The 27,451-nt window shown below is 37.4% G+C and overlaps 1 protein-coding gene across 10 annotated transcripts in view; it reads right to left on the reverse strand.

Annotated features, from left to right (window-relative positions):
• Positions 1 to 27,451, reverse strand: part of ASPH (aspartate beta-hydroxylase) — a 276,582-nt gene that overhangs the window by 61,097 nt on the left and 188,034 nt on the right. For all 10 annotated transcript variants that reach the window (XM_072604669.1, XM_072604662.1, XM_072604667.1 and 7 more), the window contains 4 exons: positions 20,461 to 20,546; positions 16,453 to 16,539; positions 9,721 to 9,871; positions 3,879 to 4,015 (listed from right to left, as the gene is read on the reverse strand). In XM_072604669.1, coding sequence (XP_072460770.1) covers positions 3,879 to 4,015; positions 9,721 to 9,871; positions 16,453 to 16,539; positions 20,461 to 20,546 — 461 coding nt within the window. The remainder of the gene's footprint in view (positions 1 to 3,878; positions 4,016 to 9,720; positions 9,872 to 16,452; positions 16,540 to 20,460; positions 20,547 to 27,451) is intronic.

The raw sequence follows: 27,451 nt of genomic DNA on the forward strand, positions 1-27,451 counted from the left end.
AAAAACCACTATCCCCAAATTCTGCAAATATAACATTTGCTGTCCTGTTATAGGCCAGGTGTGGGGAATTTGTGGCCTCAAGGCCTCACATGGACCTCTAGGTCCTCAATTGCAGCCCTGTGACTGAAACTAAATTTCACATGAAGTGTGAAAGGGCTGCACTAGAGGACCTAGAGGGCACATGTGGCCTCAAGGCCACAGGTTCCCCAAAACTGCTAAAGGCATTAGCAACTTAAGTTACCAAAATGAAATTTTAAATGAAAGATTTTATAATAAACATACTAATTTCAACACTTTTCATTCCAAACATATTCAAAATATCAAACAATTTGTAGATATGAGAAATGTTATATTAAAAAAAATCAAGGTCTCATTTTAAGCTTATTCTTTAGCAGAAGATTAAAGTGCCTCTCTTCTTAATCAGGATAAAGGTGCACGTTAGATTCTAAGACGCAGAGACCAAGGGGACCTCAGAGATCATCTGGTCCTAGTCCCTTATTTCAGAGCCTGAAACACACTCAGAAAAGTGAAGGGACTTGCTCAGTGACATAGAAAAAGAAAGTAAAAGAGCTTAGACTCAAACCCACATCTTCTGATTCTGGATCCTGCATTTGAGATATTAACCATGATGTCTCCTAGGTGTAGGAGCTTAATTAATATGCATTGATTGTTGAATTGAAGATGGAAGAGGCTTCAACAGCCCAATGCAGGATAAAATACTACTGTTATGATCTGATTTTCTTATTAGTTTGAGGGTACAATAACTACACATGGCAAAAACTGAAAAAACAATGATAAGTAGATTTAGTCAAGCATTAGCTACAAATAATGAATTTTTTTTCCTTTAATAGCTGTGATTCAACCAGTGTAAAGAATTCTTAGTGAGAAAATTGTTTCTAACAGTGTGCCTCAGCAACCATCCTTTATGTTCTTAAAAGAGTGCGTCAGGCACGGAGGTCAAGTGGCCTCGTCATTGTCATCATTTACATTTATATAGCACCTGCTGCTGTTGTTGAGTCATTTCTTACTCTTTGTGACCCCATTTGGTGTTTTCTTGGCAAAGATACTGGAGCAGTTTGCCATTTCCTTCTCCAGCTCATTTTACAGATGAAGAAACAGAGGCAAACGGTTAAGTGACTTGCCCAGGGTTACGTAGCTAGTGTCTGAGGCTAGATTTGAATTTATGTCTTCTTGACTCCAGGCCACCGAGCTGCCCTATATAGTACCCACTATGGGCCAAGCACTGTGCTAAGCACTTATTGTCATTTGATCTTGTCCACAGACACACAGACAGTATGTTCCCCAGGTCAGACCTGAAGTTATGTTTTGCCATTCTAAGGCCAGATCTCTGTCCACTACACCACACATCAGCAATACACAGTCTTGGTAAGTAAGAAGGGACCATGCAACTGCACATGTAGTGCTAAGAGAATCCTAAGTGTCATCTAGACTTATTACAGATGAGGAAAGATTACTATATGATAGCTGAGTGGCGTTAACTTATTTTCAGGTCTTTAAAATCTGTTTAGTAAATGATTTCTTCTATGCCCTAAACAAAACCCTGACAGCCTGAAGGAATTATGAAATCATTGGCACAGAGCTGAACAGGATCGCAGGAATCATTTATATGAATTTCCTATACAACATGCTAAAGCCTCTTTTGCAGCTTTCCTGATGTGGGCAGTCAATGCCCTACTAAGGCATGAAAAATTTACTTCCATATTCTTAGCAGGATGGAGTTAAAGACAATAGCGAGGTGGTTCGGTGGATAGAGCACTAGACTCAGAATTAGGAAGATCCATGTTCAAATGTGACCTCCAATACCTTCTAGCTGTGTACCCTGGTGAGTCACTTAACCTCTACGTGTTTCAATTTCATCATTTGCAAAATGGATATTATAATAATAGCAGTTCCCTCTCAGAGTCATTGTGGAGATCAAATGAGATAAGATTTATAAAGGGCTATGCAAACTTTAAAAAACTATATAAATGCCTGCTATTACTATTATTATATTATGGCAGCTATGGAGTACAGGGCCTGAAGTCAACAAGGCTCATCTTCTAAATAGCCAAAGGATATTTACAAGCAGTTTTCAGATGAAGAAACCAAAGCTATTTATAGTCATATGAAAAAAAAAATGCTCCAAATCACTACTGATTGGAGAAATGAAAATTAAAATAATTCTGAGGTACCACATCACACCTATCAGTTTCACTAATGTGACAGAAAAGGAAAATGACAAATGTTGCAGAGGATGTGGAACAATCTGGACACTAACGGACTGTTGGTGGAGTTCTGAACTGATTCAACCATTCTGGAGAGCAGTTTGGAACTATGCACAAAGGGACATAAAACTACGCATACCCTTTAATCCAGCAATGTCACTACTAGGTCTATATCCCAAAGAAATCATAAAGAAAGGGAAAGAACCTATAGGTACAAAAATATTTATAGCAGCTCTTTTTGTGGTAGCAAAAAATTGGAAATTGAGGAAATGCCCATAAATTGTAGAACAGCTGAATAAGTTGTAGTATATGAAAGCAATGGAATACTATTAAGTTATAAGAAATGATGAGAGGGATGATTTCAGGAAAACCTGGAAAGACTTACATGAACTGATACAAAGTGAAGTGAGCAGAACCTGGAGAACACCGTACACATTAACAGCAACACCGTGCGATGATCAATTATGAATGACTTAGCTCTTCTCAGCTATACAATTATCCAAGACAATTACAAAAGGCTCATGATGGAAAATGCTATCCACATTCAGAGAAAGAACTGATAGAGTTTGAATGCAGATTGAAACATACTATTTTGCTTTCATCTTTTTCATTTTGTTTTCTTCTTTCACAGCATGACTAACATGGAAATGTATTTACATGATTGTGTATATATGACCTATATCAAATTGCTGACTGTTTTCTGGGGGTAAGAGGAGGCAGAGCGTAGAAAAATTTGGAAGCCAAAACTTTTTTAAATGGATATTAAAAATTGTCTTTACATGTAACTGGAAAAAAACAAAATAAACAGTACATAAAAAAGAAGATTCATCAAATCTGGCCTCAGAAACTTACTAGCTGTGTGATCCTGGACAAGTTACTTAACCCTGTTTGCCTCAGTTTTCTTATCTGTAAAATGAGCTGGAGAAGAAAACGGCAAAGCAACTTCTGTGCAGTATTTTTAAAGTCCACTGAATCCCTATAATCAAGTTATGGGCACTTTGATGTTTGCATTTTTAATCTTAAAAATATATGCATCTTATGCAACAGAAAATAAATGTCCTAACATTTTAACACCACAAAGTTAATATTGTGACATGTTGAATAGCATTGAGAGTCTGCACCTAGAATCAGGAAATAGACAGAAAGCAGAATTTTTTTGGGGGGAGAATAGGATAAAAGAAGAGGAAATGGGCAATTAGCATAATTTAGTATAAAGAATAGAGCTTATCATTTATATTTAGTATTAAAGGCATTATAACACAATCCGGAATTAATCCAATAACTTTACTTCTTCAACAGGCTGTACTGAAGACTTCTCTTCCCCATCCTTCTCCAATCAACCAGAAATCTTTTCTTCCCAGAAGATCACTCCAGCCCTGGAATTCGGACCCCCACAAGTACCTTTTGCCGGAGAACCTTCATTTAAGGAGGGTGTTCTGGCCAATATTGTCTACCACCCTCCCCAATCCTCCTCTCCCCTTTTTTTCAACTTCCTTTTATGTCTGCAAGCTTCCAGAAGGTAGGAACTGTCTTTTTGCTTAAATATGTATTCCCAACACTCAGCACAGTGCCTGGCACAAAGAGCTTGTTTACTGACTGGCTTAATATTCACACAAAGTCATTTTGGTGTTGAGATATAAAATGTTTCTTTACCTCTTCGTAAACCTTCTTAGCATTGTCATTGTCACCAATCAAGAGATAACCTACTCCAAGGTCATTCTTGAAAGAAGTATCATTGGGAAACAAGTGAACCAATTTCTGAAGCGTAACCAGGGAGCCTCTCATGTGACCTGATTTGATTGAAAACAGAAGAAAAGTACACTTGAGTATATTCATTATTTACAAATTATAAGAGATCATTCAATGAAACCTGAAGGCAGATAAAACATGACTATAGAATCAAGGGAGTTCAGTGTCCATCTTATCCCATCCATTTGTAAAAGGAATCCCTAACATAACATACATCAAAAGTGTTCAAATAACTTCCATTTAAAGACCTCAAAAGGAGATCAAGGCTAAAAGTGGCCTCTTGGAAACTTACACCATTTACAGAGCACCTATTATGTGCCAAGTACTGTCCTAAGCACTATACAAATATTATTTCATTTGATCCTGACACCAACCCAGGGAGATAGATACTATTATGAACCCCATTTTATAGTTGAAGAAACTGAGGAAGACAGAAATTAAGTAATTTGCCCAGGATCACACAACTAGATTTCTGATTCCAGATCCATAGCTCTGTCTTGCCCCTGAATCTTATTTTCCCCAGGATATGTCAAATCATCATCATCATCATCACAGCTTGAATTTATATGGTACTTTAAGGTTTGCAAAGCACCTTATAAACATCTCATTTTATCCTCACAGCTCTGAAAGGCAGGTGCTTTCTCATCCCATCTTTACAGGGGAGGCAGACACAGGTTAAATGACTTGCCCAGGGTCATACATGAAAGAAATGTCTGAGAATGGATTTCAGCTCTGGTTTTCCCAATGATACTCTGGAGTTTATCATCAATAACCATCACCACTATCACCACTCTAAAATGCATAGCTCTCTCTTAGGAAGTTCTCAGTGTTAAGTCTAACTAGCTGCAAAATTCTGGGAACAAAGAAAAACAGAATGCCAATGACAGAAGTTCTTAAGAAGTTCCCACTTCTGATACTTGTTTACATTCATATTTCAGGGTTTTATTTTGTGCCATTTTCCTTTAAGTTGCTAAAAATATCTCAACATTTTTATGGCATATTTTCCCTTTTTATTAGACATTCAGAGAAAGAAAAAGTCCAGTCTACCTGCTCCATGAAAAAGTCACTGCAGAGACTTAGAAAGCATTACTATTCTTGGAAAGTCTACATTTAACTAAAATTTCAGGCATGTCCCCAGTTTCATGATGGTAAAAAATCACCAATTTAGGGAGCATGCCACATTTTCCAGTATTATATCACCCTCTGGTGGGCAAGAGCATGTACTACAACACCCAGGTCAACATTCAAACAACTCAATTCTAAGTCCTTAATTCACTAATGTCAAAAGTGATTTTTTTTCTATGAGTTTCGGGGAGTTACTTGTGTTAGCACTCTGCAGGTTTTTAAGAAGTGACTAGGATACAAGGAATCTTTTTGGGAAGCACAGTTATTCATCATGGCACTTAGGAAGATAAGTAATGAGGGGAAATGAGGCAATGCTGTTTCTATGGTGAGGAAAAATGTCTAAGAACATAAAAAGGTCTGAGTAAAACCTAATAGACTGTGGAATTTACATGAGCCAAGGGGATGCTGCGGCTGCCAAAGAAGCTAATACAACCCTCAGTCATATTAAGAAAAGACTAATGTCAAGAACAAGGAAGGTGATAGTCCCACTGTACTCTGCTCTAGTCAGGCTAACACCTGGATGACTGCAGTTTGCTTTGTGTGTGTGTTTGTCCTTTGTTGCTGAAGAAGACCATGCCATCAGAGAAATAATGACATGACTTTCACCTGACTTTGTTTTGAGTGAGGGAGAGCTGTGCAGGTCACCAGCCTCACTTCTCCTCCAGAGCCATCTGAATCCAGTGACCAGATATTCATCAGGATGACTGGAGATGACCCAGGATGAGGCAATTGGGGTTGACTTGCCCAAGGTCACACAGCTAGTGAGTGTCAAGTGTCTGAGGTGAGATTTGAACTCAGGTCCCCCTGACTCCTGCACTGGTGCTCTATCCACTGCACCACCTATGTGTATGTATCTGAAGAAAGAAATTGATAAACTCAAATGACACATGAGGAGAGTGACCAGGACGGTGCAGAATTTGGAAAGCATCTAATATAGGGTGCATTTCGGGGTCTTTTCAAGGATATTTCTATTTTGAAAACATTAAGAGTTAAGAAGTTCAATATGTCTTCTAAAGGAGATGGAGAAATATATGGCAGAAGGATTAGGTAGGGGGAAGAAGCTACATAAATGGGAAGCCTAGGAAGGTCTATATAGGATAACATAAGCTAAAAGTGACCTAAAAAAGTCCCTTTCAATCCTGGGATCCTATAACTCTACGATCCTAATTAATGCCATGTTCCATGAGCAGGAAAAAAAGAACCTTTGGAAATATACCTTCATTAATTATATACAAATATACACATTCACATACATACATACATACATACATACTGATGTGTGTGTATGTATGTGCGTGTGTGTGTGTGGACTGGGATTATGATATCATCAATACAGAGGAAGTTCCAATGAAGAAATCTGCTTTACTTATACAGATAAGGATACGTTTTACAACTTATATATAGAGTTTCCTTTGGCAACTCTGTACTGAAAGGTTTAACTGACTTTCCCAGAATCACACAATTGGTATTTGTCAGACAGTCCTTGAACCTGGGTGTCATTGACTCCAAAGCAGACTTTCTATTCAATAAACCACACTGCCTCTTTTCAAGATGTTTGATGTACTGTTAAATAGCAGAAATGGTCAGAAGGAAATAGAATGAGTCTCAATAAAAGGAATGTAGGTTAGTTTGCAAAAAATGCAAAATGAGAAAGAACTGGCTAAGTACAGAACAAAAAGACTTTGAAGCAATAATATGTGATCTGGCCAAGAATCAGTAATGAAGTTTGCAGTTATGGCTAGGATAAAATTAAGATACAGACATGGGAAAAGAACATCTAGGATCTCTATTAGTGGACATATCCAAAGAAAGATTTGGAAAATCTGAAGTTTCAGGAAAGAAGCAAAAGCTGAACCAAAATTGGCACCAGGGAAGAAGTCCTTCTTAGAGTGAGAGTTTTAAAACACTAATATATTTAGGTACCAAGGACAGTCATGAAAAACAAGATAAATTTAAAATCTTCTGGGTTACTTAAAGGTGTGATCCTGCCCCAATACACACACACACACACACACACACACACACACACACACACACACACGAATGATAAGAATGACTTCCTAGACCTCCCATATAGCTTCTTTCCCCTACCTATCCTTCTTGTAATATTTCTTCCCCATTTCCTTCAGAAGACAGAGTGAATTCTTACTGCTTAATTTCTTATATTTAAATATTTAATGTTGTCCAAGTAGAAATATACCTGTGAAGGCAGTCAAAACCAACCACTCACTTATCACTTTGCTGGTCCTGCATGAGGGCATGGCAAAAGCATCTGTCAGCCCAAAGGGTCTAACTAGCTAGCTATGATTCTTATTTTAAAGGCAAAGTATAACATACAGAAATGTTGAATACAAGAGTGGATGTTTTCCAAGGCAATTCAGTTCAATGAACACTTAGTTGCTTTCTCCAGAAAGCACAGAGTAGGTTCTAGGGGCAAAAAATAAGACATCCCTCTCCTTATGCAACTTGCATTTTAACTGGGTTGGGAGGGATGAAAGTAGAGAGGTACAACATATATAGAAATAAGAGTATGACTCAAGGTAGAAATTGAAAAGTACAAAAGAAAGATCCAGAAAAGTTCTTTGAGAATATGGAAGGAAGGAGTAATCCTTTCCCTTTAACTGTGATAATTAGGGAAAGCCCTATGAAGAGATGCCATCTTATCTAGGTTTTAGCAGAAGAGGAGAGGTGTGTGAACGCTGCAGGCATTGGACATAATCTATGTGAATGCTTTGAGGCAAGGGAATACAGAATGGGCTCAAGGAGCAATCAGTTGTCCATTACAGATAGAAGAGAGAAAGCATGATGGTTAGGTGAAATAAGGTTCAATAAGTGGTTTTGACTCAGACTCTCAGGAGTCTTAAATTCTAATGAAAGCATCTATGTTTTATCCTATAGGTAAAAATTGTGCTGTGGTCAGACGAGTACAACAGGACAAATATTTTGGTGATTAAGTGAAGGATGGACCAGAGAACTTCATGTGAGTAGGGACTATGTCATATTTACCTTTGTATCTCCCTACCAACCATGCCAGTGCCTAATTTAGGGACTTGGACCTAAGTGTCTGTTGCCTTGAATTGAAAGGGGGAGGCTAATCACAGGAAGACCAAATAGAAGGGTAAAACAGTGCATTAGGTGAGAAGTGACTGATCTAGAAAGGCTGCAGGGTGAGTCTATGAGAGTTAAGAGAAAGAGATGACTAGGAGAGATAAGTTAAGAGATCTCATATTAGCAAGAGATAGAAGAACAACAGACGGGACCTGGCAAGTCTTTGGCTGTGAAGCTTGGGTTATGACTATGGGTTATGGTTTTGAGTCTAGGTGCCTCACAAGACAGAGGGGCCATCAGCAGAAGGAGGAAGTTGAGAGGACCACAAGATCTTAGGGGAATTTGAAGTTTGCATAGAGCAATGAAAATGAGGAAATGAAACTCAGTGAAGAGATTGGGGCTAGATAGATAGGTGGAAATCATCTGCAGAGAGGTAGTAATTGCACTCCTAGGAAAGGACATCAAAGGAGAAGAGGATGAGAAGAGGGCTAAAGACAAAATCTTGGGATAACATCTGAATTTATATGACTAGAAAAATACCCAAGAATTCTTTACTTTCTGAGTATTTTGGAGTTTCTTATGTAGGTGGCACATAGATAGAACTCTGGGATTTAAATCAAGAAGACCTGAGTTCAAATCCAGTCTCAGACTTTTATTGTGTGACCTTTGGTCAATTCTCTTAATCCTGTTGTCTCAGTTTCTTCATCTATAATGTGAATATAATAATATCAACTACTTCCCAGAGTTAATGAGGATCAAATGAAATAATATTTGTAAATCACTTTTCCAACTTTAAAGTGCTTTGTAAATGTTAGTTATTATTATCATCAATCACTACTACCACTAGCTGTGCAACTCTAGACACATTATTTAATCTTTAGGGGCTTCAGTTTCCTCATTTGTAAAATGAGAATAATAGTATCTGCAGTACATATTTCCTAGTGTTGTTGAGAAGTTCAAATAAGTAAAGCATTTTGTAGACTTTATGGCATCATATGACTGATGATATATCATAATGATATATTATTATAATTTCTCTAGGTATATTATCCTTCAACCAAAAAAGCAGTTATCTAACAATTATATGGCTTAGAACTAATTTTCAAAGTTTATGGATAAATATGTCACGTAAAATTAAATCAAAGGCCTAGCTTAAATTAAGTTTGAATATACCGATGCTTTCTCTTACCTACAATTGTTAGAGTATGAGTCTAGATAGGTCAGAGAGACTGGTAATAGTATCTTTCTTCTTCTCAATACACTGAAAAACTGACTTCATGATTTTTTTTAATTGTTTGCATACAGTAGGGTTATTGGCTTCTTTTTTGTAAAGATGCTATAGGTCTATAATTTTCCTAATTTTTTTAAGCCTATTTTGTTGTCTTCTTTCCACTTACTATTTGAATTCTTTGTATAAGGGCTAGGATTGAGACTCTAGTTTTATAGGGAACCACCCTATAGATAATCCACCCAGACTTAGTTATAAAACAGAAGATCTCATCTCTAGTTGACCTTCAAAGTCAGGCATTTCATGCTGACCTGATTTCCATTTTAAAAATTTCTTTAGCGTTACCTAAAAATTGCTGTCTGTCTGACTGCCGCTTCAGGCTGAGCTTTACCAGGTCAGCAGGGACATTTGGCAGGTCAGCCACCTCCTGGTAAGTCTCGATGGCTCTCTTGAGAACTTCATTACTCCTCCGCTTCTCAGCCAAGTCATCTTCACACTACACGAAACCAGAAAACTGTGAGAATCGCAGGAGCAGCTCTGAGATCATCACAGAGTCTTCCTAAGAAAGATAATTATCCATTCTCATTAACTTTGGGTCATGTTTTAAAAGAAAATTATATACTACCAAGAAAGGGAAGGAAGAAAACACAGAAGAAATGCAAACGCAAGCATCCAGTATTTTGTAGTATAAAGAGATATTAAGTGAAATGAAATCTTCATACAACCAAGGATAATACATATTATAGGTATTGTGTGTGGGGAAGAATTTAATTCTTAGTTTCTTTTCAATTTGTATTTTATCTCAGATTAATTTTATATTGATGTAGCAAACTATATTTTTAAGGATTTAGTTAAGTATTTGAGGAAAAAATGTACTAATTAGAGTCCACAAAGTAATATATCACAAGAAATAAGCTGCTTTTTAGCAAAACCTCTCCCCTCACGCCCTCCTTCGGTTCATTCTTACGATTTCACTGAGGTGGGAACTTGCCGGTGTGAAATTATGCTGATGCAGAATCTTAGAGTAGCTTAAAATCTTAGAGAGATGGCTGGTACGCTGAAAGGGCAAGTAATGTACCCATGGTCACACAGCCAGCATCTTTCTAATTTCAAGTCTATATAAAAATAACAATAATTTATATAGCATTTTAAATCTTAACAAGCACTTTGCATGTTTGATCCAATAGGATACTTTATATCATTTGATCCAGTAGGCATTCCTATTATCCTTATTTCATATGTGAGAAAACTGAAGATGAAAGAGGGTAAGTGACTTGCCTGAGGGGGCACCTAGGTAGCATAGTACATAGAGTGTGGCATATTGAGTTAAGAAGACCTGAGTTCAAATCCAGCTTCAGACACATACTAGCTGTAGGACCCTGGGCAAGTCACTTAGCCTCTGTCGGCCTCAGTTTTGTCATCTATAAAATGAAGTTAATAGCACCTACCTCCCAGGGATGTTGTGAGGATCAATTAAGATAATAATTATAAGGCACTTAGCAATTCACCTGGCACACAGTAAATGCTACGTAAATGGAAGTTATTATCTAATGTATGAAGCAAAATTTGAACTCAGATCTAAGTTCAGCACCTTGTCCACTATGACTCCTGCTGTATTCGCTATTTTTTGCTGCCACATGCTAATCTGCTAATACTTATAGTTGTAGTTAATTTATAAGTTGTGACCCCAGAATTTGGGGACAAGTTCAGAAAATGACACTTTAAAACAGAAACTAACCAAAAATCAACAGACATTCACGAGATTAGTTAAGTGTGTAAATAAATGTTCTCAGGAAAAATCCTTCCTAACAGATGATCTAAATGACCTCCTTAGAGGTAGTCTATGGGTCTAGAATCAGGAAGCCCTGAGTTCAAATATGGTATCAGACACATTAACTTATATGACCATGGGCAAGTCCACTTAACCTGTTTGCCCCAGTTTTCTTAACTGTAAAATGGTGGTAATATCATCACCAACCTTGCAGGACTGTTGTGAGGATCCAATAAGATAATATTTGTAAAGTACCTAGCATAGTGCCTGGCATACAGTAGGTGATATATAATGATCATTCCTTTCCCTTTCCCCTCCTTGCTGATAAGAAGAGGAGGGTGTTTCCTAAATCTCAGCAGAGATTTCTGGAGACCTTCCTAAAAAATTAGAAATTAACAAACTCACCTGAAATCTGACTAATGCAAAAATAAGCTTTCATCTTAGAAATTGTGGGTCAGATAGCAAAGTATTATAATGACAGAAGTTTGGATTATTAATAAGGAATACCAAAAATGGAAAGTTGGATGGTCAAAATGTGTTAAGCTGGTGTTCAGTAAAGTGCAAGGGAGAGAGTTACTCCAATCTTTTAAGATGGAAATAATCCTAATGGGGACGATGATTCATCTAATCTTATCATGGCTTAATGGAAATCATCCCAAAAATATCTGAACCCTTCTGCTCTAATTCCATTCCACCAAACAATTGTTTAGTACATAATTTGATCAATTAAGGTGAATACACTTACCTGGATAACAAGATTTAAAGCCAGTAGGAGGGAATGATGTGTGCACCTGACCACTATTCTTTATATAAACCCACAAATTAGCACATGGTTTACGAAGCAGTTTAAAAAAAAAAATCTGGTCCCCTTTAATCAATTCCCAGAACCTGATCGCCTATGGCTGAACTATCAGTCGGCCCATCAACAAGCATTTATTACATGCCAGTTACCATGCTAAGCACTGGGGATACAGAGAAAGGCAAAAATAGTCCCTATTCCCAAGGAGCTTATATTGTAATGGGCAAAGCAATAAGCAAATGAAAGGTGTACACAACCTACATACATAGTAGGTGGAAAGGAACCTTAGAGAAGAATGTTCTGGAAGCCGGAGGATAAAGAAATTCATTCTGTAGAAGGATGTGTGACGAGTCTTGAAGCAAGTCAGGCAAGTTAAGAGTTAGAGGGGAGAGCATTCTATACATGTCTAAACTCATGGGGATGGAAGGGAAGGGTCATGTTTAAGGTACAGCAAGTAGACTAGTGTAGCTGGATCAACGTGAAGGAGAGTAACATGTAAGACGACTGGAAAGGCAGGCAGGAATTAGATTGTGAAGAGCTGTAAATACCAAATTCAATTCAGTTGTTTTTCAGTCATGTCTGTCTCTTCATGACCCCATATGGGGTTTTCTTGGTAAAGACAGTGGAGTGGTTTGCCGTTTCCCTCTCTAGTTCATTGTACAGATAAAAAAAACGGAGGCAAACTAGGTCACTTGCCCAATATCACAGAGCTAGTAAGTGTCTGAGGTCAGATTTGAACTCAGGAAGATGAATCTTCCTGACTTCAGGTCTGGCACTCTGCCCAGTATGCCATCCAGATGTCATAAATGCCAAAGAGAGGACATTATATTTGATCTTGGAAGTAACAGGAAGTCAACAGAATTTACTGGGTGAAGGGGATGATAGGGTCAGATCTATGATTTAGGAAAACCATTTTTGCAGGTATGTAGAAAATGGATTATAATGGGGAGAAATTTGATGTAGGAAAACCAAGTATGAAGCTCTTGCAATAGATGAGGAAAGAGATAAATGCCTAAATTATGATGATGGCTGAGTAAGAGAAGAAGAAAGATGTTGTGAAGGTAAAACAATGAGATACTGCAACAAGTGTGAGAGTATCATAAGGAAATGATCAAAGGACCAAGGTCTAAGCCTTGAGGGGAATCCCATGGTCAGCAGATCTGACATGGATGTACATCTAACAAAGGAGACAGAGAAAGACAGGGTCAGACAGATAGGAGAAAGGCAGAGGTTGGGGGAGAGAATAAACAATTACATATTACCTACTACGTGCCAGGCACTGCGCTAAGTATTTTACAAATAGAGAGCCAAGAGGGATCTGTGCCACAAATATCTTAGAGAGGAGAAGGTTATTAGCACTATTAAAGGCTACAATGGAGACTCAGAAGAGATAACTGAAAACTTTGGAAAAATGATTCTAAAATAACATTTCTACACCTACAAAGTGAGGATAGAACCCTGAGAGCATGAGGATCTACCCAAGACTTGCTCAACTCTGCCATTTTATCTATAACAATGTTCATGTGAAGAAACCTGTTACAAAGTCAGCCTTTCTTGAGATAAGTTATCATTTAATTAGTTCAGTCTGAATAGAAATAATGATAAAAGCCTTAAAATATGAATTATCCCTATTTCTTTTAACTTCCATCATTTTATAAACTATAATGTTTCATGTACTTTCAAGCTTTTGAAAAATAGACCAGTTTTATGAATAGTTCTTAATTCTCAAAAATCTACCGCATAAGACTGACAAAAAATAAGCTTAATAATACCAGATTAATATCAGTCTAAAGCCTATTGATAAGAGAAGTTGAACAGAACAGATGTTATAATCTAAAACTAATCATTTACATGGAAATTGATATTGTCTATAATTAGGTCATCCATTCAAACTCCCTGTGTGATATGTCATTATCTATCTCAAAAAGTATTTCTACAAGACCATAAAATGAGTTAAGTTTATAATTCACAATTCTTGTGACTCTAGAGCTCAAAAGATTTAGCTGTGGTAATTTTCAGACTCATCTAAAAGAGTAAAAAGGTATCAGTACTGTTTGAGATTGCATGTTGTCCTTTGTCAGGTCCTTTTCTGAGACTTTTATACAATTATTATAAAGGGAAAAAATCTACTAAGATATCCCAACATATATTATAACCTACTAACATGCAAGATATTATAACTAGGAAATCATTTTGTACATGAAAAATGACAGAATATCACAGAAGAGTCTATGATAAAGAGGCCAGATTATTAATTCCACCCTTTCCTGAAAAACTCATCCAATAGATGATTTTCCTTCATGTGATTCTCTTATCAAGAGTGCTGGGCTCAGAGTCAGGTAGACTCCCTCTTCCTGAATTCAAATCTGGCCTCAGACATTTACTAGCTGTGTGATCCTGGGCAAGTCACTGAACCCCATTTGCCTCCGTTTCCTCATCTGAAAAAAAATGAGCTGAAGAAGGAAATGGCAAACCACTCTACTATCTTTGCCAAGAAAACCTCAAATGAAGTCAGGAAGAGTAAGACATGATTAACCACAACAATCATTTAAAGTTTTGTTTTTCTAATTTCTCCTTAGTAAAATTCAATTTTGCACAAGTTAGCATTTCTGCTTCATGTCACCATCTTGGTTGCACCACAGAGATGGTGAGATATGGTTGACAGAAAGCTAGGTTTAGACTCGGAACACTTGGTGTGTGGTCATGGGTAAATCATTTAACTGCTCAGTACCTCCAAGCAACCCTCTGAGACATTACAAATAAATTGCCCCTCTAGATCAATGGAGGGAGATTCCACACCAGCCGTTCCCTACGCTGATGACATCACAGATTCAAATCACTCTCAATTTAACCTCCAAAAATGTGGATCAAAACATTAGGATTTTATAACAAGCAGAAATAATGGGTGATTTCTGGACCCCATCCGCTGAAGTCTTCAGTTGTTCAATGTTGCTGTTGCTGTTGGGTCATTCCAACTCTTTGAGACTCCATTTGGGGTTTTCTTGGCAAAGATATTGGAGTGGTTTGCCATTTCCTTTTCTAGCTCATTTTACAGATGAGGAAACTGAGGCAGACAGTTAGATTACTTGCCTAGGTCATATAGCTATAAAATGTCTGGGGCCAGATTTTATTTGTTTCTTTAGCAGCTCTATTCATTTTCTCCTGTCCATGACTTATGCTGCTCAACAACAAACAAAACTAAGTATTTTATAGAGATTACATGTAGGTGGTTATGATTTCAAATTTGTTCTCCACTGCTACAGAAACAATACAGCTGTTATCAACATAAACTCAGGCTATTAGGGTTGAGAAGCACCATATGAAGTCATAATTCTCCCCTAATAATTTTTCTTTCTAAAATAAGATGAGAGAAATTGTATTAACCTCTGTGTCCTGGCTCCCTGCCACATTCATCTAAGAGCAAGTAAGTTTTAAAGTTCCATGCATAAAAGTGTTATTAGATATACCACAGTCAGATTATTTGCCAGTAAAAAGGTGTAGTAGTATTTATTTGAGGGATTTTATTTGCTTTCAAGTTTCATATCCATGGCCAGGGTTCTTGAGAGGAAAAGACTGAGAAGCTGCTATAGCCAATTTCACTGTTTTAATACTTCCCTGAAGGGCTGGAGGTGATTAGTACCCCACCCAACAATTCACCAGTGAATAAACTTAGCACAACAGCCAGAAAAGATGGAGGACAAAGAAGCAGAAAGGAATGTAGAGAGAAGCATATCTGGGCCAGAGTGGAATAATGTGGAATCCCACTCTGAAGATGAAAATATATTTTATATAAGACATATTTCCTAAGGAAATGTTCCCCTACTTCTAGTTGAGTGATGTTTTTTTAAAAATATATTATATTTTAAATCTATTTATCTATCTTTCGGTTTTATATTACCTTTAATACTACATAGATTTCTCCCTTCCCCAGAGACCCATAAAAACAAAGAAAGACAGAGGAGAGAGGGAGAAAGGGTAGGAGGGAAACAGGGAAGGAGAGAGGTAGGTAAAAAGAACAGAGAGAGAAAGAGACAGAGACAGAGAGAGACAGACAGAGAGACAGAGATAGACAGAGACAGACACAGAGAGAGAGATGGAAAGAAACTCATAGACAGAGAGAGACGAAGAGACGGACAGACAGACAGAGAGGCATATCTAACCAACAAAGCTGACTGACAATCTTAAAGCCCCGTTGATTTTTTGCTGAAAGTTACCGATTCAAAGCAGGTGGTGGGAAATTATCTGAGAAAAAATGTTTCTTGGTGATTGAAGGATGTGAGGAGGCAAAATGTGAGCAAATATAGTAATGTACAACATAGTTATAATAACAAACCAGATGCAAACCCAGCATTTCCTATTTATGTTTGTGCACACTAGACACAAATTAGAAATGGCCTACTTAAAGAAATGGATATAAATAAAGGAGGCAGAATTGAGAGAATATGAACACATGAAAAATGTGGAAGTCAGCCAGGAGAAACCTACTGACGGAACCATCCACTGTTACCTGAGCTTTCCCGTATCGAGCTCGTGGACTCTGTGGGTATTTTTGCACTAGCTCTTCAAAAGCATTCATAGCATCCTCAATTTTTCCCTGATGGGGAAGAAGAATTTATTTTCAGTTTCATATGCAATACAGTAAAATGCTACCTTTTTGGAAAGGAGAGAACATGTGATTCCATCAATATTGGGAAATCCTGTGGTCAAAACTCCCTCTGCGGCTGCACACTGGCAGCTCATTAGTGAGATGCCTCAGGCTACCAAGAAATTAAGTGAATCGTTCATGTTGATTCGGCTACTATGTGTTGGAAGAAGGACTTGAATCCAGGGCTTTATAACTCTAAGGCCAGCCCTCTTTCCATGCTGACTTCAAAATTATTGTTGTTGAGTCACTTTTCAGTCATATCTAACTCCTCATGGGCTCATCTGAGGTTTTCTTGGCAAAGACACTGGAGTGGTTTGCCATTTCCTTCTTCAGCTCATTTGACAAATGAGGAAACTGAGGCAATCAGGATTAAGTGACTTGTTCAGGGTCACACAGCTAGTAAGTGACTGCAGCCAGATTTGAACTCCGTAAGAGTTCAGACCCAAACTCCAGACCCAGTATTCTATCTGATGCACCATCTAGTTGCTTCATTACTGCCTGTTGTTTAATACAGTTATTGAATATGTTTCTCAGACGCCATATATGCAAAACCAGTGACCAAACTCTGGAGTCTAGAGAAGAAACCAGGGTGTAATGATATAGTAATGATATTGTATGACCTTGGCACATAACCAGGTGATGTTATGAGAATGTTCTGGTTTTCTTTTTGGAACAATTAAGCAAGGGAATTTTCCTTGCCTTTTTTAGTTCCTGTTTTTGTGTCCCTACATCCTCTGCTTGCACAAACAACATCATTCCTCGTACGGCGTCCCAACCAGTAGTAAATCAGATAAACAACAAAATTCTGGCTGGAAATAAGCCACGCTGGTTATCACAAATCAACCATATAGGTACCTATTACCTAAAGTGAATTGTTAAAATGTGGAAAATAACATTTTATGATCACTAACAGATTTCACTCATGTTCTCCCTTACCACCTGGGCTTCCTATTTATTATGTTGGAGACTTTTGCTGTGTTGACTAAGCACATAATAAAGTAATCTGTACTTTAGACAACACTCGTACATCCCGGTATATCAGAGTTGGAAGCAACCTCAGAGGCCATCTAGTCCAATCCATGCTTAAACAGAAATCCTGTCTTCAATATCCCCTGGTCATCTAGTGACAGTGGAATTCATAGCCTGCCAACCCCATAGCAGCCTATAATTATTGGGAAATCCTCTTTTAAAGGGCAAAAAATTCATTTCTTTCTACCTTCCATCCATCACCAGTTCTGTCTCTGGTTGAAAAGTATCTATATCCTACTTTATAACTATTCACAGACTAGAAAGTGAGAAATTCCTTTATATTGCTAGAAATGTGGTTTCTGCTTTATGAGTTTTAAATATAATTATGTCTAAGTGTTTTATCTAAGAATTTAAACTTGGACATGAGAACATTAATAAAGGCAGAAATAACTACAAGTGCGTCATTTTTAAGAGGGAGATTTATTCCTAACAAATTGCTTCAAAACCATCTTTTTCATTTAGTGAACTAGTCTCCCAGTGAGTTACTTTAAAATTTCAAACACCTTCCTATGGAAAATGTTTTAGGTCCCAAGGAGTAAAAAAACTATTTATTGTTAAAATGTTTTGGATCTCTAAAAAGTAACAAGAATTTTCATAGAATCACCTTTCAAAAGTATGAAGAGTCTACTCATTGTCTACTCATAGTAGGCAACACTAGCATGTTCCACCATCCCACAAATACAATGTACCCCCAGAAGCCATCCCACAAATAACTGATAGGCAGTAGGAGTTAAATAATACTGAGGACAACTGCATAAAAATACAGATTTTCCAAACTCAAGCCCTTCCAGTACTTCAGGACTTAATGTGACTGGAAAAAATACACCCAAAGTCACATTAGCTAGATGACACAATGGACAGAGCACTTGACCTGGAGTTAGGAAGACCTGGGTGTAACTGAGATATCTAAAGCTTGCTAAGTCATTTCACCTGTTTGCCTCAGTTTCCTCATCTGGAAAATGGGGATGATAATAATAGCACCTACCTCCTGGGGTATTTGTGAGGATTAAAATGGGGCAATATTTGTGAAGTGTTTAGCAAAGCACCTGGCATATAGTAGGTTCTATATAAATACTTATTCTGTTCTTAGTTTTTGCTGTTCAGTCATTTTCAGTCATGTCTGACTCTTCATGACCTGATCTGAAGTATTCTTGGCAAATATACTGATGTGGTTTGCCATTTCCTTCTCCAGATTATCTCATAGATGAGGAAACTTAGGCAAACAGAGTTAAGAGACCTACCCAGGGACACACAGCTATTAAGTGTCTGAGGCTGGATCTGAATTCAGGAAGATGAGTCTTCCTGACTTCAGATGTGGCGTTCCCTCAACTGTGCCACCTAGCTGTCCCAAAAGAAGGCTTATTCAGGATTTGAAATGGAGACTTTCCTTACCTCCATTAAATTCAAACTATTGTCATTGCTGGTGGTAAAGCGGCACCATGATTACATAATCATAGCCATTACTTCAAAAAAAAAATAAAAATATTGTGGCCTGACAAAATGCTCAATTCTAAGACTTTTTGTAATATTTCTTTCATTTACCTATTAACCTCTTCCCTTTCATATTCACCCAAGTTTAAAGTTAACCAGTGACAATGGATTAGTTTACAGCAAACAGAATCCAGTTACTTGGCTGTTTGGGATTATAGGGCAAGTGAGAGTAATAAGTAGACTTTGAGAGAAGCTAACTGAAGGGCCCATTGTTTTCTCAGATTTTCACTTACTTTTATAAATAATTAATTAGTTATTCAAACATCCATTTCTTTTGTCAAAGTTAACTTTTTTGAACCACTACTTCATTTTTTATACAAGCTGGTGTGTGGGAATCCAATTCATGGAATAACAAATATCTTTTTTTAAATAATATTCTCAAAAATTTAACTTTTCTGACAAATTCAATCAGGTTCTCTCTAATCAGATTCAAACCACAGGATTAACACTGTACATAATAAAAGTGATTAAATAAATGTTTTTTAACCAAAATGCCACCCTACTGAAATATCCTTTGAAGTACCATCAATGACCATCTAAATCCCAAATCATATAAATATAATCTGACTTGAGAACCCTGGGAACAAACAGAAACATATTTTCCCCTAGTACTTTAATTGAACCTTAATTGAGAATGAGCTTTAGTTCACTGATTAACTAAACTACAGCTTATGTGAATAAATATCAGTTGTGCCTACGTTTGAAATTGTGTTGATATGAATAGAAAATGCCATCTTTATTAACATCATAATTAATTAAACTGATAATTCTGTCAATAAGCTACGATCAGTGTTATTTCTGAGATGACATATAACTACACTAATTCTTCCTACAGGAAAAGTCACTGCCCCAACTGTAAAATGTAGATAATTATAGGACCTCCCTCCCAGGTAGGGAGGTATCTCTAAAATGAAATGTTTGTAAAGCCCTTAGCACAGTGCCTGGCATATAGTAAGCATTTAACAAATCCTTCTTTATTCTGTTACAGCCGAAGAAGAATCATAGAGGTAAAGAGCTAATTAGCAATAATTAAAAACAGAATTTGAACCCATTTCTCCTGACTCCAAGTTCAGAATTTTTCCCACTACACTACATTCTCCCACAGCAATTTGATGCCTAGAATAGAAATGTGAGATCTATGCAATCTTATTGTTAGTTGGGTGAAAAAGTTAGGGCTACAACTCAGGTCTCACAACCCTCAATCCAGGGTTCTTTCTCCTACACTCATATGTAACTCATATATATATATATATATATATATATATATATATATATATATATATATCTCATCATCAACAACAACAACAAAACAAAAATATATTTCTGAATTAAATGAGAATAAAAACCTACCTTTTTGCGCAGTTTCTCTGCAGCATCAAGTTCAGATTTAATAGTCTTGTCAAACTTATTTAAAAGTTTGGGTTTCTTTTTCTTAGCTGGAAGGAGATGAAAGATAAAAGCATATTTCTAATTTCAAAGTTCAGTAGTAATTACTGGGAAAGGCTTTATTTGGGGAGAGAAATCACAGTCAAAATTTTTAAGAGTTGGCCTAGGAGAGTGGTTCTCAACCTGTGGTCCATAAATGACATGTGCATGTGTTGCACATTTAATCACTGCATTTAATCATTGCATTTCAATATAATTGGCTTCTTCTATAATCCTATGGATTTTATTTTATGCATTTAAAAATATTATTCTGAGAACGGGTTCATAAGTTTCATCAAACTGCCAAAGGAGAGAGTGGCTCCCAAGATATTAAGAACCTCACACTTAAAAGCTAATCTTAAAAAGGCAGCATCATTTCTGGTTCACCTTCTAAAATGTCCTTACCAGTCAACAAAGGTAAGTGTTGTTTTCCACAAACTGGGGAAATCTGTACATAAATCTGGAAATCATTAGGAATAATAGCTCTAGTGAATCTTGGGAAGAACTAGAGTGTTGTTCTTTCAGAGTTTGAGTTAGCAATCACAAACAATTACATAACCTCACAGTGCAGCAGGACCCCAGAAGCCAAATCTAGTCCCAAAGGTACCTAAATAAGAATCTCCCTCCAATATAACCCAACAGGTAGATCTGCCTGCTCGCCTTTGCTTGAGGACCTGGACTGAAGAAAACTCTGCTGCTTCCAGAGGTAGTCTATTCTCCTTCTAATAGCTCAAATTGATAGTTTTTTACTAACTAGGAAGACTTCACTCAGATGCTGAAATATGTCCCAATGAAGCCATGTGGATATACTTGTTTCAGAAATTGTACACTGTGGCAAACAATCATGGTCAACAACCTTAGGTTGTTCAAAGAAAGGGAAAAATAAGATTTCTAGGCTCACACTGTTATTTTATTGGTTGTTCTGAGGATGAGATGATAAAAGCTGGTTACTTCTTAAAGGAGAACATGAAACAGATAAAGAAGCTTAGGATAACTACTGACTTTTAGAATCCTAAGGTTTAGTGCTAGAAGATCCTTCAAGACCACCATATCCCATTCCCTAATTTTACATCTGACACACAGGGAGTGTCCCCTCTCACATATTCATGATTCATTACAAAGACCAATAACATCTTCTCTAGTTTATCAACAAAAAGGGATGCTGCTAATGAAAAATATCTATAAACTGCCACATGTAACGATAATGACGCTGAAAGCTCTTAAAAGCTTGCAAAGTACTTTACATGATTTCAGCTAAGCCTCTGAACAACCTTTTGAGTGACTAAAGTATTTTCATTTCATTGATAAAGGAAACTGAAGTTAGGAGAGATGAAGTGATCGATTTGTCCAAGGTCACACAGCTAGCAAGTGATGAATGTGGGAATCAAACACAGGTCTTTCCTGACTCCAAGTCCAGAATTCCACTCCTTCACGGAACAGAATCAGAGAATAAGTATCACTGTAGAGGAAAATAACTGAGGATTCCATAGTACTTTAAGTTTTGCAAGGTACTTTACATACATTACCTCATGTGATCTTCTCACCAATACTCCTTGATACTCTCTGCTCTAGAGGTTTTTGGGACAATACTCTCTCTTCCGGTTCTCCTTCTACCTCTCTGACCACTCCTGTCTCCTTCACCAGATCCTCTTCCAGATCACTCCTTCTAACCATAGGTGTCCCTCAGGGTTTTGTCCTAGGCCTTCTTCTCCCTCTATATTATTTCACTTAATGATCTCATCAGCTCTCATAGAGACGATTATTTATATATATATATATTATAAAATATGTTATAATATGTAATATAATGTAATGTAATATATGTAATATCATATCATAACATAACATAATATACAGGATAATGTAATATATAATATATAAATATATATATAATTATCATCTCTATGCCAATGATTATCAAATCTACCTTTCTTATCTCTCTGCTGACCATCAATCTCATATCTCCAATTGTCTTTCACACATCTCTAATGGATATTTAGTAGATATCTTAAACTAAACATGTCCAAAACAGAATTCATTATCTTTCCCCCTAAATACTCTCCCAATTCTATTACAGGAACTCCTACAGACAATTCCTAAAAAGAAGCCAAAAAGCAGATGCATGGTGGCAACACCATCCTCCCAGTCTTACAACCTAGGAGTCATCCTGGATTTCTCATTATCTCTCACCCCTCATTTACAAGCTGTTGCCAAGGTCTGTCAACACCACTGTAACATCTCTCAAGTCTCTTCTCTCTCCTCTGACACTGCCACCATTCTAAGGTGGGTTCTCGTAACCTCAAGCATGGCTATTTGCATTATATTAGCCTGCCAGGTGGCTGTGCCTGTCTCAGGTCTCTCCCCACTATAATCCATCCTCCACCCACTAAAGTAATTTCCCTAAAGCACAGATTCAACCAGGTCACCTCCCTACTCAATAAATTCCACTGGTTCCTTATTGCCTCCAGAATTTAAACACAAAATCCTCTGTTTGATTTTCAAAGTTCTTCTTAACTTAGCCCTATTCTGCCTTTCCAGTCTTCTTATACCTTATTCACAGACACATACTGTTTGCTTCAGTGATTTTGGCCTCTTGGCCTATTACACAAACAAGTCATTCCACATCTTGGCTCCAGGCATTATCTCTGGCTGTTCCCATTCCTGGAATGCTTTCCCTCCCCATCTCTGCCTCCTGGATTCCTCGGCACCCCAGAAATCTCAAACAAAAATCCCATCTTCTACTAGAAGCTTTCTTGGTTCCTTGTAATCCCTTCTAATTCTGGTGCCTTCCCTCTGTTAATTATTTCCTATTTATTCTGCTTTGTATAGTATAAATTTGTTTGCATGTTGTCCCTCCTGATTAGACTAAGTTCCTTGAGGCCAGGTACTTGTCCTTTGCCTCTTTTTGTGTCACCATCACTTAGCACAATCAAAGCCTGATAAATAGTAGATGTTTCATAAAAGTTCATTGATTGAACTCTGTGAAGTAGGTGCTATTATCATCCCCATTTTAAAAAGGAGGGAGTGGAGGCTGAGAAAGATCAAGCAACTTGCTCAGTGTCACACAGCTAGTGTCTGACATGGTATCTGAACCCAGGTCTTCCTGACTCCAAGTCCAATGCTCTCTTTTCCAGGTCAAGTGACCTATTTAAAACTAGCATTTAAGTTGTGCTTTAAGTTTATAAGATTAGAAAAGGCTTTCCCCTTCTCCCACTGGTGATTTCCTACTTGGGACATCATTCTGGTAAGGGCCCAGGCCGGTCATCCTTAATTCCTCTCCCTGCTCTGCTTCTGACTCTGGACTTGGCCACCATGCATCTGCTTTTTGGCTTCATTTTAGGAGCCGTCTTCACCTTTAGGATGTCAGTTCTCTGAAGGCAGGAATGGTCTTCCCTTTTTGCGTACATTTGTATCTCCTGGTCTTAGCACAGTGCCTGGTCATAGTAAGCATTTGAGCAATGTTTGTTGCCTGCCTATCTTTCCCCCTAACAACCTTGTGATGGAGGTAGTGCAAGTATAAATATTCCTATTTTACAGAGATTGACTCAAAGACATTTAGTAGGCTGCTAGTGCAACAGAGCTCATTTGGGTTGGAGCTGTCACTTAAACTGAGGTCTTCTGACCAATACTCTTTCCACTATACCCAAAATACTGAAGCTGATTATGGTGATTTGATGATGACAACTCATTGTTATAGCACTTCCCAGCCTGGAAGTGCTTTCCTCACAAAAACTCTCCGATGTCAGTTTATTTTTTTAGAAGTTTAAGTCATATGAGTTGTTGAGATGTGTGTGTGTGTGTGTGTGTGTGCGTGTGTGTGTGTGTAGAGAGGGTGGGAGAGGGGGAGAAGAAGAGAGGGAGGGAGGGAGAGACACAGAGAGAGAGAGAGAGAGAGAGAGGTTTGGGGAGAGACAAACAGATATTAAATGCCTTTAAAGTTTGACCATAAAGAGATAAAAAATATAGGATTTCTTTCTTTATAAGCCAACTGATATCTGTTGTAACTTTTTGATATGGGAAGCATTTTGTCAGAGACGGTGTCTGTTATGCCCAACAGCTTTCACTCAGATATACACCAAGCTTGACGCGCACTTACTTCTGTTGACATTTATGCTGACAGATACTTCAGAGTAAGCAAAATGATCAAATGGGAGATGCAACTCATTGCTGAGATGACAAGACATTAAATCCCACGACTGAAAATCTGCATATCTCAGTGAAATGTCAAGTCAACTCATTCTCCAAATCCTCAGTATATTTGCTAACATATAAAAGAACAAAGAAGCAGCTGAAAATGGTTATGATTTACTATTCCAAACTTCTACCTGCAACAAGTAAATTTTTATGTTATACTTTTGGTATACTTGGGTAAAAAATGTTAAAAGAATAGCAAAATAATTAAAATCAGGAGAATATAGCAAGAGTATCTATTATTTTCTCTTTGAAAACCTTTCTAAAATGTGTTTATCCATTTTTCTGCCTTGACAAGCACAACAGAGTGAATATAAATGAATCATTAATGATTTGAAGGTCTTCAGTGCTTTGAGGCCATTATGTTAAATGCTTATTATAATTGTACAATAACGTAGAGGTGTGTTGAGTATGGGAAGTATAGGCTGAATATGCTGACCCTAGACATATCTCAGAAGGTATTTGCTTTTTTTTTTTTGGAAAAAAAAAAAAAGATCTTAATGTGTTTTGCTGTTATCCATCTTTTCCCCTTAATATACAGTGTTGAAAAACTTCCAACTGAGGATTAAAATTAAAATTCAACAACCATTTAGGAGCATTGTGTCAGGGAGCTGTAACTAGAGCAGGGCCATGGGGGCTTTGAGCTGGGGTGCTTGATAAATTTGGAGGTCAAGGACAGCACATGGCATACTCCTCTCACCCCCCTCACAAGCTCTTCCACTGCATAATAATTCACTTTCCTGAGGAAAAAAAAATGATTAAAGAATGTTATCATTCAGACAATGAGAGCTGAACAGAAGGAAAAGAAAGACTGGATTTCTTTTGGGGAATATGGGCAGCAATTTTAATGTTGCCATGACATATTCTAAACAAAATTCCAACATTAATCTTCTTGTGATACTTCATAGCTATGATCATGGAACACTCACATTTCCAAAAAAGCAAGACTGTGGTGTGCAAAGGTGAGATATATGTGTGAGCAGGCTACAGACTCTTGCCAATGATGACTGTAATAAAAAAATGGAACAAAAGATACACAGAGGATATATGATTGGAAAAGAAAGTAGACCAGTCATGTGTCAAGAATGAAGGAGAAAATAAACTTACGGATGGTCCATGTAAAGAGCTGCCAATCACACTACATTAAAAGACTTAGGGAAAGAATTCCAGCACATTGGACACATTCTTTTTTGGAAGCTTTATGGAAGTACAAAGAAAATCAGTCAGATATTCAATAAACATTTATTAAGCGCTCTCCAAGCCTGGCACTGAGCTAATGGCTGGCAATATAAAGGAAGGAAAAAAGACAGATCCTGGTCTCAAAAAGCTTAATCTAATGGGAGATACAAGCTATCTACAAGATAAACTGGAAATATTCAACAGAAGGAAGGCAGTAGAATTAAGAGGGTTCAAAGAAGGCTTCGTATAGTTGGTGGGATTTTAGTTTGGACTTGAAGGAAGCCAGGGAAGCCAGAAGGCAGAGATGCAGAGGGAAAGCATTTCAATCATGGGGGAAATGCCCACCTTCTGGATATGATGTGTCTTGTTAGAAGAACAGCAAGAAAGCCATTGTCACTGGATCTCAAAGCACAGGTAAGAAGGTGATGAATAAACTACAATCCCTACTATTGCAAGGGAACACTGACAACAGTGAGGAGACTAGAGATCCGTTGAAATAGTATTGAAAAGAAATAGCATTATTAAAATCATAGTCTCTAATCATTAACTGTCATAGTTCCATGGACAATTTAAAAGGGACAGAAGTAGCTTTTCCAAAAATCTTTTCTTGTCTGTAAAATGGAACTTAGGATTTAAAATCTCCTGCTGTTTTTGTTTAAATAGGAAGATGACAAGATGGAGGGAGTAGGGACATTCGTGAAAGAAATTAAACTCTGGAAGTTTAGTATTAAGGTAGGTTTAATGAAAGAAAACAGAATGGGTGTGCCACTTAACTGTCTGTGTGAGCTCACTGGGCCACTTTTGCTATTTGGGCATTGATTTTCTTACCTGTGAATATAAAAGGGCTGGAATAATCTCTAAGATTCTTTTCATGCACTCCCCTGACTTTTGGTCAAAATCCACACCCACACCCATATAGTATTTTTGGTGTTTGGGAGAGTACTAGATAAACACTGGAGATTATTTTAACCCTAATGAAATGTTTGCAACAGAATTAAGAAGACAACATGGTCAAGGAAAATATGCTCAGATAAATACAATAATTAAAGTGCACAGAGGCAAAGTGGCCATCAGTTGGGGACTGGAGGACTAAAAACCTCTTCAGGAGATAATCCGTGTTTCATGGAAAGGAGGAACATAGTTCTTGGAAAAGAAGAGAGGGACACTTAGGCAGAAGCATGGTGGTGGTAAAGAGAAGTCTCTGTACAAGAGGTAGTAAAATAGCCAACTTAAATGAAACATTTTGTGGACTCAGCACAGTAAGTGGGAAGAGCTAAAAGGCAGAATTACCTAACAGAAAGTTGATGAGGCCATGGTATAAGATTCATGAATATAAGATTCAACTGGGCTTTATTTATTCATTCATTCAGCTATTTATTTATTTGGGGGCATGCGGTACCTGACAATTAGGAGCCACATTAACACTGCATTTGTATTGGGGGAAGGAAAAAATATCCAATTAAAGATATTGCTAGCCCAATTTATAGGAGCCATTTTAATGATGTCCAGGTTAATTTTTACCATTTCACTATTCTTCTAAATCTAG

The sequence above is a fragment of the Notamacropus eugenii genome, chromosome 4 (genome assembly GCF_028372415.1).
Source record: "Notamacropus eugenii isolate mMacEug1 chromosome 4, mMacEug1.pri_v2, whole genome shotgun sequence".
Lineage (NCBI taxonomy): Eukaryota > Metazoa > Chordata > Mammalia > Diprotodontia > Macropodidae > Notamacropus > Notamacropus eugenii.